Here is a 14344-nt window from a genome sequence, read left to right as displayed (position 1 = left end):
GAGGGTGAGAGAAGGGAAGGGGGACTAAGAGATTTTGAAGGACAAGGGAGTGAGGGTGAGACAGGGGTTAGTGAGGGTGGGGTGGTGTGCCCAAGAGAGAAGGGGTTCACATGGACAAGCGGGGGTACGAGCCCTGAGTGCACGTGCATGCACGCGCGCGCACGCGTGCACACACACACACACACACACACACACACACACACACACACACACACACACACTTTGCTTGGGAAATCTGAACTCTGCCAAGTCCAACTGAGAAAATGTGTCACCAGAGGAGTACGCAGAGTCCGTGTTAATTAAACCCAACTCCTTGGCCCCAGTGCACTCTCCATTACTAAGTAATTAGGCCCTGAGCCTGGTTGACTCTTTCCAGCACTGTAAATTGAAACAGAAAAGAAAGATTTATTAGTAATCTCTGCTGCTATTATGACCCTTTCTATGTCTCACCTATATGTTGTTTCATGGCAACATCAGCATCAAGCATTGTGCTAACTTCCACACATACTTCGATAATGCTAAGCTTTAGTTCATCACCTTTCTTGACACCCCCATCCTTTAAACGATCAGATTTCTCATCCAACATTCTGTCCTGGATAAATAGAAATTTACTTCAACCAAATATTGGGAATATCAAAACCATTATCTATAGTTTCATTGAATTTCATTCCTGACTCTATCCCTCTCCTTGATGACTGCTTGAGGTTGTCACATTCATGGTGTCACAAGTAGCCCTGATATATCATATATCAATGTCATCACCAAGATCATACATTTCCACATCTTTGACATTGCCTCTATGCCCTTAGCTCATGCTTGGTTCCACCCCACCACCCCGCTACTGGCTGCTGTCTCAGTCTTCCCTCTCCAAACTTGAGGTCATATCACTCTCTACCACCTACAATAGATGTGCACCAAGTCCTGTTCACCTCACACTTTTCGTTAATCTGCATTGGCTTCCAGTTAGGAATAGCCTCAATTTTTAAAATTTCCATCCTAAGTTATGAAATCACTTCATGACCCCCATCCTTCCCCTGTGCTGTCATCGCCAATCTTCGTTCCTTTTATTCTGGTCCAGTGACCATCCCCAAGTTTGGTCATTCCACTGTCAGTTGCAGTGCTTTTAGCTGCCTGGAGTCTAACCTCCCTATACCCCTCCATTTCTGTCGCTCTTTGGTCCTTGAAGAACTGTTTTGACCAAACTGTTGGCCATCAGCACTAATATTTCTTTGTGCTAGAATGTGTTTGCTCCCATTCCTGCAAAACATCTCATGAGGATTTATTATAAGCACAAGTTGGTCTTGTTGTCAGTGAGAGACCTTACAACTGTAACCTGCTGCAGGAGTATCTGCCTCTGATCAATCTCTCTCAAACTCTGGATCTCTCCAGGCAACAGAAATTTCTATCTGAATGCAAAACTGCTAGAGAGAGGATGTTAACAATCCAAGGAGAGCTTTGATGGAATGCTGTTTGAGAAAGAACAAAATTTAAAGGCTGAATTAAACTGCAATGCAGGCACAAAAGCACAAGAGCTTTTCAGCTTGATTAATCCAAAACGGGCAAAGAAACAATATTTGAAAATAATGGAGCTGTTAAAGGGTGTTCTTTCCAAATGCCATCTCTGTTTTCAAAGGTGTATTAGAATTAGAAGTAGAATTAGCTTCATTGTCACTTGTGTTCAACTGAATGCAGTGAAAAGTTTAAAGGTCTCCACTTACAACACCAGCGAAGGTACAAAGGTACCTAAGTACATTTACAAGATCTTTGAAAAAGCGAGAGATAAAAAGGCCAGAATTGCAGAAATAAAAGTTCACAAGAATGCTCTTCCAACCCAGGCCATGCTCACACTTAACCTCCAGCCTGCATTGGGCCTTGGCTGCAGACTCTGCTGGGCTTCACCTTGAGGTTCATGAGACTGAGAGATCACTCTCTGGCATCACCTCGAGAACTGTGTAGAGCAATGATGCGACCGTACAGTTGCGACCTGAGCGAATGCAGGCCACAAATATAAAATTCCTCATGTGGAACAATGGCAGAATTATGCACAACAGGCTGTAACTGGATAAGAAATCCTTGAGTGTTCGCAGAAGTATGTATCTGTGGATCACCTCTGCATCTTGATTTTGTTTGGCAAATACTGGTGTGGCAGACCCACAGCAGCGGGATTTTAATTCTGAGAGCATGTTCTGTTAAATTAGTGAAATTATCTATCTTGGCAAAATAATGTTATTGCTCCACACAGTGTTCAGTGTGGCTCTCACTTTTCAAATCTGCTCTCCCACATACCTTGCCTTCTTTCTAAGTTCTCACTTTGTTGAAATCAAGATTACTTTTTTTCAGTCTGTGTTTGTATTTCTTAACATCATTCTGGTTGACACGGTGGCTCAGTGGTTAACACTGCTGCCTCACAGCACCAGGGACCCAGGTTCAATTCCACCCTCCGGCAACTGTCTGTGTGGAGTTTGCACATTCTCCCTGCATCTGCGTGGGTTTCCTCCCACAGTCCAAAGATGTGCAGGCCAGGTGGATTGGCCATGCTAAGTTGCCCATAATATCCAGGGATGTGTCAGTTAGGTGGGTTGTAGGGAGATGGGTCTGGGTGGGATGCTCTGAGGGTCGGTGTGGACTTGTTGGGCCGAAGAACCTGTTTCACACTGTAGGGGTTCGATGATTCTAAAATCATGGATTTCTAGTCTGTTCCAGTATTTCCTTGATCCAAGAATCTTAAAACATTTTAGATCCAGATCCAGTCAGCGAATGTTTGTTCTCAGATTTACTACATCTTGTTGGTGTTGACACATGCTCTCTGGTATTATGGGTTTTAGACACTTAATCCCTTCAGCTAAGTGAGGCCATGACAAGTACAGAAATTTGAGGCTGACAGCTGAGGTACTCCCCTCACTCATGGAGTTCTGAACAACGGCTTCCTGGTGCCAAGAATTTTCAATTTTTTTTCATTCATGGGATTTATTGCCCATCCCCAGTTGCCCAGAGGTTAGTTCAAAGTCAACCACATTTTTGTGGGTTGAGAGTCACATGTAGGTCAGACCATGTAATGTCCTAAAGGACATTAGTGAACCAGATAGGTGTTTCCCAGTAAGTGGCAATGGATTCATGATTATCATTCGACTCTTAATTCCAGATCTTTGCTTTTTTTTTCCCATTGAATTTGAGCCCTGCTGTGGCAGGAATTGAACCCAGGTCCCCAGAACCTTACCTAGGTCTCTGGATTAACAGTCCAGCAATAATACCGTTCAGCGCTCATATATGTTAACTTGTAATCTGATAGTCATGTGATGTCCTATTCTGTTTTGATACATGCTAGCAGTTTCCTCACCAACATAAACATTGCTGTATAAACCAAGTCTTTATGTTTCTGTTCACTGACCCAAAATATCAAATCTCTAGTCAAGTGTGTGCCAGAAATCATGCAGTTTTAAAGTGCACGTGATGAGAGCCTCTTGAAGAAATGTTTTGATTCAGATTTACACAATGCATCTTGAAGTGATACCAACTGATTACTTTTGTGTTGTTTTTCCAGTAGGGAGATCTGTGAAGCCAATGACACACGTATGTGCCCAATGTGTGAACGTAACTGTTCTTACTGGATGCTGAATGAAAGCTGTGTCTATGCCAAGGTAATAGATTTCTGCCACCCAATCTCATTTCAGTGCGCGTGGAAATTTTAAAATTAAATTGAAAATTTCCACTTGAATGCCAAAACAATGAGTGAGATCTAAGTAAAAACAACCTAAGAATTTGTTTAGAGGTAGTAAGAACTGCCGATGCTGGAGACTGAGATAACACAGTGTGGAGCTGTGTGAACACAGCAGGCCAGCCAGCATCAGAGGAGCAGGAAAGCTGACGGTTTGGATCTGGACCCCTCTTCAAATAGCAAGGGTCCAGACCTGAAAAGTCAGCTTTCCTGCTCTTGATGCTGCCTGGCCTGATTTGTTCACCCAGCTCTACACCTTGTTATCTCAGAATTTGTTCGTCTTGATGTCATATTGCATTCTTTCCAATAACATTTATTTCTAAAAGTGTAGGTTCCGAGTGCTAGACAATGCGATTAGAATAGTTTGAGGGTTGATTTTGAATGGCACAGACCCAGTGGGCTGAAGGGCCTTTTTTTCCGAGCACTAGACCTCAATAACTCTAGGAGATCAACCTGTTAAAAGCACCAAAGTTTATCAATGTTGTTAAAATCTAGATTAGCCATAATCAATTTGAATGACAGAACAGTCTCCAGGGACTGGATGACCTACTTTTGCTGCTCTGGACTGTTGGATATGGTGTCGATATAAAATTGTAGACTGCATGGTGCTTAGTTTTACCTTAATTTGTTCATTTATTTCTTTCTCTCTGCACATAAACATCACGTACAGCATTTCATCACTTTACAGAGTAAATAAACTGCTCATAGTAGTATCATCTAGGATGGATGGGTGGCATGGTGGCTCAGTGGTTAACTCTGCTGCCCAGCAGTGCTAGAGCCATAGAGAGTCTCTTAGCTCAATTCCCATCTGGAGCAGCTGCTGGTGTGGAATTTATGCATTCTCCCCAAGTCAGCATTGGTTTCCTCTCAATACTCCAGTTTCTTCCCATAGTCCAAGAACATGCATGCTAGATGGATTGGCCATGCAAAATTGACCAAGTGTCCAGGGATGTGCAAGCTAGCCATGGGAATGCAGGGGTACAGGGATGTGTTGGGTTTGGGTGGGATCCCCTTTGGAGGGTCAGTGTGAATTCAATGAGTTGAATGGCCAGCTTCCACACTCCAGGGTTTCTATAACAGAATATGTCTGAGTTAAAATGAGTGGAGCCTGTGGCCATTTATCCGAACAATAGCATGGTAGTGATTTCCCTGTTCAAGTGCAAGTCATCTCCAACTGAGTGGTGATGTGAGAACAGAATCTGAACTCACTGCTTCAGTTGATTTGTGCTTTTGTTCACAGATCGAGGTGCTACACTGAATTATGTAAAGATAAAGATAACATCACCTATGTCCCCAAGGGCTGCTGTCTCGTTAGAGAGACAAAATGCTGTTTAATGTGAGGCGTCACCATGCCTGAAGTGACTGGTGAGATCGAGAAAGTGGGACTTTTGTGGTAACCTCAGCTGGTGTGGAATTTGAACTCTGCATCACAAACCAGCCAGCCAGCCAGCCAATTGAGTTTGCTGCTCCCTGATGGAATTATATACAATCCTGTACATAAAATGCATCTTTTCTGTCCCAAATTCGGCATTCAACATAAAGTCATAGAGAATAGAGTCAAATGGTTCTGTTGATGTTTACACTTCATTGGACATTTTATCTATGACTATCCTTTTAAATTCCAAAGACCTCTCATAGATGAGTCTTCTCAGGCTTTTTCTTTCTAGAATGATGTTTTGCATCGTGTTTAGCTTTATCTGGCCCTGGTTTGCCTTTCAGTGTATGCTATCATTGTTATGAAGAGTAAGCCAGATTTGATTAGTCAACTAAAAGGCCTCGTGATCAATAAGCATTGGGAGATGTTTAAAAAGACAATTCAAGATGTTCATCAAATATACATTACCTTAAAAATAAACAAAACTAAGCAATAAAGTTCCATTCTGGACATGCTCAGAAAACCAAGGGGAGCAATGGATGATGAACAAAGATGATTATATTGTTATGAAGTGGGGGAGCAAGCCTGAGGTTTGGGAGCATTTTCGAAACCAACAAAGGACCACCAGAATGTTGATAAAATGAGAGAAAATAAAAGTTTGATAATAAGCTAGCGAGAAATATTGCAAACAGGTTAGATGAAGTTTTAAACAAGTATGTAAAAAGGAGGAAATAAACTAAAATGAACATTGTGCTTTAGCAGCTAAGAAAAGATTATTAGGTGATTATCATCAAGGAAACGCCAAAGAAATTGAATAAATATTTTGGAGATAGTAGGAGCTGCAGATGCTGGAGAATCTGAGATAACAAGATGTAGAGCTGGATGAACACAGCAGGCCAGGCAGCATCAGAGGAGCAGGAAAGCTGACATTTTGGGTCGAAACCCTTCTTCAGAAAATATTCTTCAGAAGAAATATTTTGCATTTGTTTTGACAATAGAAGATACAAGTTGCTCCTCAAAATACAGGGTAACCAAGAGGCTACAGTAAAGTAAATTCCGTTAATGAATATCAACAGAGAGAAAGATGAGCAGAATTTTACAGACCTAAAATATGTGCAACTGAAGCAAGGGGTATGTAAAAATGAAAGGTTTTCAAACAATGAGTAGCTACGGTATGGAATGCACTGCCTGGAATAGTAGTGGAGGAGGGTTTAATTGAGGTATTCAAAAGGGCACTGGATAATTAATTGAATAGAAAGGCTGTTCAGGGATAAAGGGAAAGGTCCAGAGATTTGCAGTAGATAATAAGGCTGGTGCAGGCACAGTGGCCTGAAGGACCTCCTTCGGTATCAGCATCGTTCTGTGATTCTGTAAATTCACCAACTACTGTTCAGATCGGGAGTTAAAAATTGTAACAGAAGCCGCAGCTGATTGGGTTTTGCCCCTAGCTGTGCATGTTAGTAGCGGTATTGTCATGGCAGATGGCAGATCCAGATCACATGAAGACTTTACAGCACGGCCATTGCTGGTGGTTTCAGTGATGCCTGGCAGCTACAACCTGTGGCTGCTATTGCTAGGATACCTGTGTTCATCCTCTAGCAAATAAAGCAAAGCAGACTGAATGTAACCAGCAGATTCAGTGTAACCGCTAGTCAACCGTTCACTGGTTTATGCATCATTGGTCCTGTCCAAGGCACAAGTCAGGAGTGTGATGGAATACTCGCTACCTGCCTGGATGAGTGCTGCTGGAACAACACTCGAGAAGCTTGACACCATCCAGGACAAAGCAACGCATTTGATTGGCACATCATCCACAAGCATCCACTCTCTTCACCACCGACACTCAATTGCAGCAGTGTGTACCATCTACAAGGCGCACTACAGAAATTTGCCAAAGATCCTCAGGCAGCACCTTACAAACCCACAACCGCTTCTACCTAGAAGGTCAAGGGTAGCAGATATGTGAGAACACCATCACCTGCAAATTCCCCTCCAAGCCACTCACCATCCTGACTTGAAAATATATCACTGTTCCTTCACCGTCGTTGGGTAAAAATCCTGGAATTCCCCCCCAATAGAATCATGGGTCAAATCACAGAAGATGGGAATGCAGCGGTTCAGAAAGACAGCTCACCACCACCTTCTCAAGGGCAACTAGGGATGGCAAAAAATGTTGGCCAGCCAGCAACGCCCAAATCCCACAAATGAATGGAAAAATATAGCAAGCGCCAGGCCCTCTGTCTAAACTTTATCTTCTGTTAAATCAAACAGTGGTAATGTTCATGCAGAGTTGTGTGTGCAGATACCGGACAGGGTGAGTCTGATGGGACACCATAAGGGGTGTCGTTTGAATATCCTGAACATGCGTTCATGTCCCCCATTTCCCAAGCCCTCCTGTTGAGGAAGCACTTGTATCTATACTATTGTAGCAAAAATAATAATTTATGAAAACTCCTGACTGCTTTGATATTATAAGGAAAAATAAGAAGAAAAGCATGTGGAAGAATGCTGAATTGGCCTCAGAGTTTCAAAAGCAACTTTATTTTGTAACCATTTTAGTTATCTTGTCACAATGATTATTGCTTGGCACTCCTAAGCCCTTTTGGTTGGACATTTGATATAGCAGCACCAGAAAAAGCTGCAAGAGTATTCTGAATTGGGCTCTGTTGTGGCTGAAGCAGGCTTTCATGTTGTTTTCACCTTTAGCCTACTGCTCTGTCATTGTCTGCGGTGTTGCTGTTGGTACATGTTGAGTACTAGGAATGGATAACTCTTCATAATGGCTATCAGACACTCTTTCCTCACTGGAATACATAGGAGCAGGATTAGACTATCATAGAATCCCTGCAGTGTGGAAGCAGGCTATTTGAGTCCATACCAACCCATCACCTTATCATGTTGCTCTAGCATCTCCCATAGCTAACCCACCCAGCCTGCACACTCTGGGCAATTTAGCATGGTAAATCCATCCTAACCTGCACATCTTTGGACTGTGGAGAGAATCCATATAGACACAGGAAAATGTGCAAACTCCACACAAACAGTCTCCCGAGGGTGGAATCGAGCCTGGGTCCTTGGTGTTGTGAGGCAGCTGTGCTAACCATTGTGTCACTGTGATGCACCATGCTGGCTCTGTAGCCTTTTGATCTCTGACCTCCTGTCATTTAATAAGACCATGGTTGACATTCAACCTAACTCCATGTACTCCCTTAGGGTGCATCATGCCTAATACTTCTAAACTTCCATTGTCACTTGATAGAAGACCATTAGGGGGTGGTATGGTGTCACAGTGTACAGTGTTTAGCACTGCTGCCTCACAGTGCCAGGGACCCAAGCTCGATGCCAGCCTTGGGCGACTGCGTGCACATTCTCCCCGTGTCTGTGTGGGGTTCCTCTGGGTGCTCCAGTTTCTCCCCCAATCCAAAAATGTGCAAGTTAGGTGAATTGGTTGTGCTAAATTGCCCAGTATTCAGGGATGTGTAGATTAGGTGGGTTATGGGGGTATGGGTCTGGGTGAGATGCGTTGAGGTTCAGTGTGGACTTGTTGGGGCAAAGGGCCTGTTTCCACACAGTAGGGATTCTATCTACGATAGGGCCAAAACCAGGCCATTGATCTCTTGAGCCTACCCTACCATTGAATAAGATCATGGCTGATCTGATTGAGGTTTTAAATCCTCTCGACCACTCTGTCACATGATAAAAGTGAAAGGTAAAAAAATCACCATCATCGCTTAGGGCTATTATCTCATTAGAGAGAGAGAGAGAGAGAGAGACAGCTGGCATAAAAAGGTGCAGAGCTGTATGAACAGAGCAAGCCAAGCAGCATCAGAGGAGCAGGAAAGCTGACGTTTCAGGCCTAGACCCTTCTTCAGAAATTTTCTGAAGAAGGGCCTAGGCCCAAAACATCAGCTTTCCTGCTGTGTTCATCCAGCTCCACACCTTGTTATCCCAGATTCTCCAGCATCTGCAGTTCCTACTATCTCTGTTCAGTACAGAAATCAGGTCCATACTTTCTATCAATTTGGGCATGAAAGTCAAGTTAGTTGAGAAATTTTGTGTACTTTGTAAAATCTTTAACTTCCATGATGACTCTAGGAATAATGGGGCATAATTTCCAGTGTGCTACCCCATGAGTTGTATGAACTGTTGACTTATGCTGGTAAATATTCATACACCAGTTTCAGTCTGCCACTCTCTATATCATTGACTGACAAATCTTAAAGTTCGAAGGAGATTATACTGCACTGCAGTTATACAACTTGCTCGGAATTATAGTATGGACCTGATGGTTGGAATTTCTTTTGAATCAACAAAATAAAGTAAAATCCCTAATAAAAACCAAAAGAACGGTGGATGCTGTAAATCAGAAACAAAAACAGAAATTGCTGGACAAGCTCAGCAGGTCTGGCAGCATCTGTGGAGAGAAAGCAGTTCATGTTTCGGATCCGGTGACCACTCCTCAGAACCAGTAAAAGTAAAAGCAAAATCCCTGTTGGACATTTCCTTGCTCCAGGGTGACATTACCTGGAATATCCTGTGGTCAAATTGCTGTGCTGTGCACAAACCTGTTAACAGATGCTTAGCTTTGCCCTGGCACTGACTGTCACAAGAGATTCATTCTCCTGCTGAAAGGTAGTATTGGATTCTTCAGCTATAATTCCAAAGCATTGTCAGCAACGAGCTAATAGCAAAAGCAATGTATTTTTATTAAGTAAAATTGAAAATCAAGGCAATGTGTATTGATTTTAAAGGCAAGATTAAATCAGTAGGATCTTGCATGATGTTTACTGCACTTTGTCTATATGCACTTATTCAATCTAAAACACACCCAAGTATAATATATTAACGCTAGTTATTATTGGTGAATTTTACTTTGAAAAGTGGAATGTTGATACCGATAGACTGCGATGCATAATTTTCACACTATTGGGAACTCACAAAATAAAGCAAAAAGACACATCATCTGAAACCCAGGAACTTTGAAAGAGCTCACGATCTTAAGCAAACTGCTAAATCTCATTCATGAGCATGTATTGGATTTGCTTCTTTTTCGATGCTTTCCTGACCTTCACTTCTTTATTTATTTTTGAATCCAATTACAGAAGTAATGTAGAAGCATAGGTGTAGGATGACGAGTAGGCTATTCGACCTTTCGAGCCTGCTGCACCATTTAATATGATCATGGTTGATCATCAACCTCAAAACCCTAACCCTGCCCTCCCACCCTCCCCAACCCCATATCCCTTACTCCTTTAAGCCACAAGAGCTACATCTACCTCCTTGAAACATCCAACATTTCAGTCTCAACCACGTTCTGTGGTAGTAAGTTCCACAAGCACATCACTATCGAAGTGGAGATCTTTCTCCTCGTCTCATTCCATAAAGATTTACCCCTTCTCCTCAAACTATAAGCCATGGTTCTGAGATAATGGGAACTGCAGATGCTGGAGAATTCCAAGATAATAAAATGTGAGGCTGGATGAACACAGCAGGCCAAGCAGCATCTCAGGAGCACACAAGCTGACGTTTCGGGCCTAGACCCTTCATCAGAGCCCGAAACGTCAGCTTGTGTGCTCCTGAGATGCTGCTTGGCCTGCTGTGTTCATCCAGCCTCACATTTTATTATCCTGAAATAGCCATGGTTCTGGACTCCACCACTAGTTGGAACATTCTTCCTACATCTAACCTGCCTCACCTGTCTTGTTAGAAAGTTATAGGGTTTTGTGAGATTTTGTAGGTTTCTATGTAATTTAATGAACCAATGCTGCCAACTCAAGACATGCCAGACAACTCCAGATATAGGAAAAACCGAAAGAACTGCAAATCATGTAAATCAGGAACAAAAACAGAAGTTGATGGAAAAGCTCAGCAGGTCTGGCAGCATTTCTGAAGGGAAATCAGAGTTAATGTTTCAAATCTAGTGAGCCTTCCTCAATTCTGACCCGAAACGCTAACTGTGATTTTTTTTCTTCACCGATGTTGCCAGACCTGCTGAGCTTTTCCAGCAACTTCTGTTTTTGTTCCAGATACTGGAAGTTGTGGCCAAGATAATCAAAGAATATTGCAGGCTATTGATGCCCAAAAGTCGAAGATGAGCAGTTGCAGACCTCCAGGAGAAAAGAAAAGCTAGTTGAATAAAAAGTGCGAAGAGTTAGAAACAAAGGTACTGGCCCTACTGCTGTCCCATTGTGCAGTAAAGTTTGACCAGTATGTCTCATTTGCCAGTTTTGCTGGTTATTTTTCCACCCGGCCAGTTAACTTAATTAAATTTCTTCTATGGTGTGACTTTTTAAATTAAGAATTGATGATCGTCCAAGCCATTACTATATAATAAGGAAGCTTTGTGCAAAATATACTCCAGAGAAACTGGAAATTAAGTGACTAACCGCTAGCTGATGAGGGTTGATTTCATGTTATTGTGGTGTACTCAAAGGAAAGTTCAAACTAATGAGCCAGAATCTGCTCTCAAAATAATAGTGAGGTGGATGGTACATGTGACTTTTTTTTCTGTGTAAGTAGGACACTCCTTCAAAACAAGAAGCAGGTAAGTGATCCAGTGCAAACCTCCAATGTTTGCTGAAAAAATAGAGCCACTGCCTCAATAACTTTATGCTGACAGTATCTCACTCTCTGCCTCAATATTGACGCCCATCAAATGTCACAAAATTACAGTTTTTGCATCAAAGATATAATCTGTGACAAATGATACACATCTATCCACAATCGCAAAATGCATACTTTAAAGTGAAGCTATGCAGCCAAGTCATTATAGCTGAATGAAGACCAGATGTAATAGTATTCTCCATCTGCTAAGATGTTCGCTAAATGTCTAGGCACAATATGCCTGTATGAATCCTTGTATTTGATGGGGCAATGGCCTAGTGCTATTATTGCTGGACTGTTAATCCAGAGACCCAAGTAATGTTCTGGGGACCTGATTTCGAATCGTACACGGAAGATAGTGGAATTTGAATTCAGTAAAACTCATGGAATTAAGAGTCTGATGATGACCATGAATCCATTGCTGACTATCAGGAAAAATCCATCTGGTTCACTCGGGTCCTTCAGGGGAGGAAACTGCCATCCTTACCTGATCTGACCTATGTGTGATTGCACACTCTTAACTGCCCTCTGGGCACTAGGATTGGGTAGTAAATGCTGCCCAGCCGGCAATATCTTCATCCCATGAATAAGCAAAAGAAAATCTATTTATTGAGAAAGGGTCCCCATTCTTTAAAAAGCAAATGGGGATGGTGTATCAGAGACAATGGGAACTGAAGATGCTAGAGAATCCAAATAACAAGGTGTAGAACCGGATGAACACAGCAGGCCAAGCAGCATCAAAGGAGCAGGAAAGCCGACGTTTCAGGCCTAGACCCCTCATCAGAAAAGGGTCTAGGCCCGAAACGTCAGCTTTCCTGCTACTCTGATGCTGCTTGGCCTGCTGTGTTCATCCAGCTCTATCTACACTTTGTTTTCTGGGGATGGTGTGTTACAGCACAGATTCCAGACCAGAAAAACCTGTATTTTTAAGGCAGCTACATTGTCTCCCACCGAGTGACGTTCCAATGTAAAGATATGCACCTCACCTTCAGACGCTCTGTCTATGTCATGGGGTCATTATAGTCAGTCGCTGATGTGTTGGTAACGTACAGTAACTCAGACTCCCTGTTTAATTCTGTGATTACACTATGTTTTGTGATTAGCTCTGGGTGTGGCTCAGAAAAGTAAATGAAACTAAGAGCAGAAAGCTAGAGCTAAAACATGGTACAGACTTTGCAAAGCAGTTTTAAAAACTCTGGTCAATAAAGTTCCTGTATGGAGAAAGCAGAGTAATCCCCACATATTTCAAAATCATGAGCAGGCTGGATAGAGTAGAGAAAAAGAAACTATTCCTGCTTGTAAAAGGAACAAGGTCGCGAGGGAGATTATGGGAACTGCAGATGCTGGAGAATCCAAGACAACAAAGTGTGAAGCTGGATGAACACAGCAGGCCAAGCAGCATCTCAGGAGCACTAAAGCTGACATTTCGGGCCGAGACCCTACATCAGAGAGGGGGATAGGGAGAGGGTTCTGAAATAAATAGGGTGAGAGCGGGAGGCAGACCGAAGACGGAGAGAAAAGAAGATAGGTGGAGAGGAGAGTGTAGGTGGGAGATAGGTAGGGGATAGGTCAGTCCAGGGAGGACGAACAAGTCGAGAGGGCAGGATGAGGTTAGTAGGTAGGAAATTGAGGTATGGCCTGAGATGGGAGGAGTGAATAGGTGAGAGGAAGAACAGGTTAGGGAGGCGGGGACAAGCTGGACTGGTTTTGGGATGCAGTGGGGGAAGGGGAGATTTGGAACCTGCTGAAGTCCACATTGATACCATTGGGCTGCAGGGTTCCCAAGCAGAATATGAGTTGCTGTTCCTGCAACCTTCGGGTGGCATCATTGTGGCGCTGCAGGAGGCCCATGATGGACATGTCGTCTAAGGAATGGGAGGGAGAGATAAAATGGTTCGCGACTGGGAGGTGCAGTTGTTTATTGCGAACCGAGCGGAGGTGTTCTGCAAAGCGGTCCCCAGGCCTCCACTAGGTTTCCCCAATGTAGAGGAAGCCACACCAGGTAAGGCGGATACAGTATATCACATTGGCAGATGTGCAGGTGAACATCTGCTTAAAATGGAAAGTCATCTTGGGGTCTGGGATGGGGGTGAGGGAGGAGGTGTGGGAGCAAGTGTAGCACTTCCTGCAGTTGCAGGGAAGGTGCCGGGTGTGGTGGGGTTGGAGGAGAGTGCGGAACAGTCAAGGGAGTCACGGAGAGAGTGGTCTCTCCAGAAGGCAGACAAGGGTGGGGATGGAAAAATGTCTTGGGTGGTGGGATGGGATTGTAGATTGCGGAAGTGTTGGAGAATGATGCGTTCTATCCGGAGGTTGGTGGGGTGGTGTGTGAGAACGAGGGGGATCCTCTTTGGGCGGTTGTTGTGGGGGTGGGGTGTGAGGGATGTGTTGCAGGAAATGCGGGAGACGCGGCCAAAGGCATTCTCGACCACTGCGGGGCAGAAGTTGCGGTCCTTGAAGAACGTGAACATCTGGGATGTGCGAGAGTGGAATGCCTCATCTTGGGAGCAGATGCGGCGGAGGCGAAGGAATTGGGAATAGGGGATGGAATTTTTGCAGGAGGGTGGGTGGGAGGAGGTGTATTCTAGGTAGCTGTGGGAGTCGGTGGGCTTGAAATGGACATCAGTTTCTAGCTGGTACCTGAGATGGAGACA

General features: G+C 43.6%; 1 protein-coding gene across 4 annotated transcripts in view; it reads left to right on the top strand.

Annotated features, from left to right (window-relative positions):
- The window catches only part of ano3 (anoctamin 3), a 511995-nt gene that overhangs the window by 353313 nt on the left and 144338 nt on the right, over nucleotides 1–14344 (top strand). For all 4 annotated transcript variants that reach the window (XM_059652166.1, XM_059652167.1, XM_059652165.1 and 1 more), the window contains one exon: nucleotides 3542–3638. In XM_059652166.1, coding sequence (XP_059508149.1) covers nucleotides 3542–3638 — 97 coding nt within the window. The remainder of the gene's footprint in view (nucleotides 1–3541; nucleotides 3639–14344) is intronic.

This window comes from Stegostoma tigrinum, chromosome 17 (assembly GCF_030684315.1).
Source record: "Stegostoma tigrinum isolate sSteTig4 chromosome 17, sSteTig4.hap1, whole genome shotgun sequence".
NCBI classification, from domain to species: domain Eukaryota; kingdom Metazoa; phylum Chordata; class Chondrichthyes; order Orectolobiformes; family Stegostomatidae; genus Stegostoma; species Stegostoma tigrinum.
The sequence above is the reverse complement of the archived record's forward strand: the minus strand, read 5'-3'. Positions and strand labels throughout refer to the sequence as shown.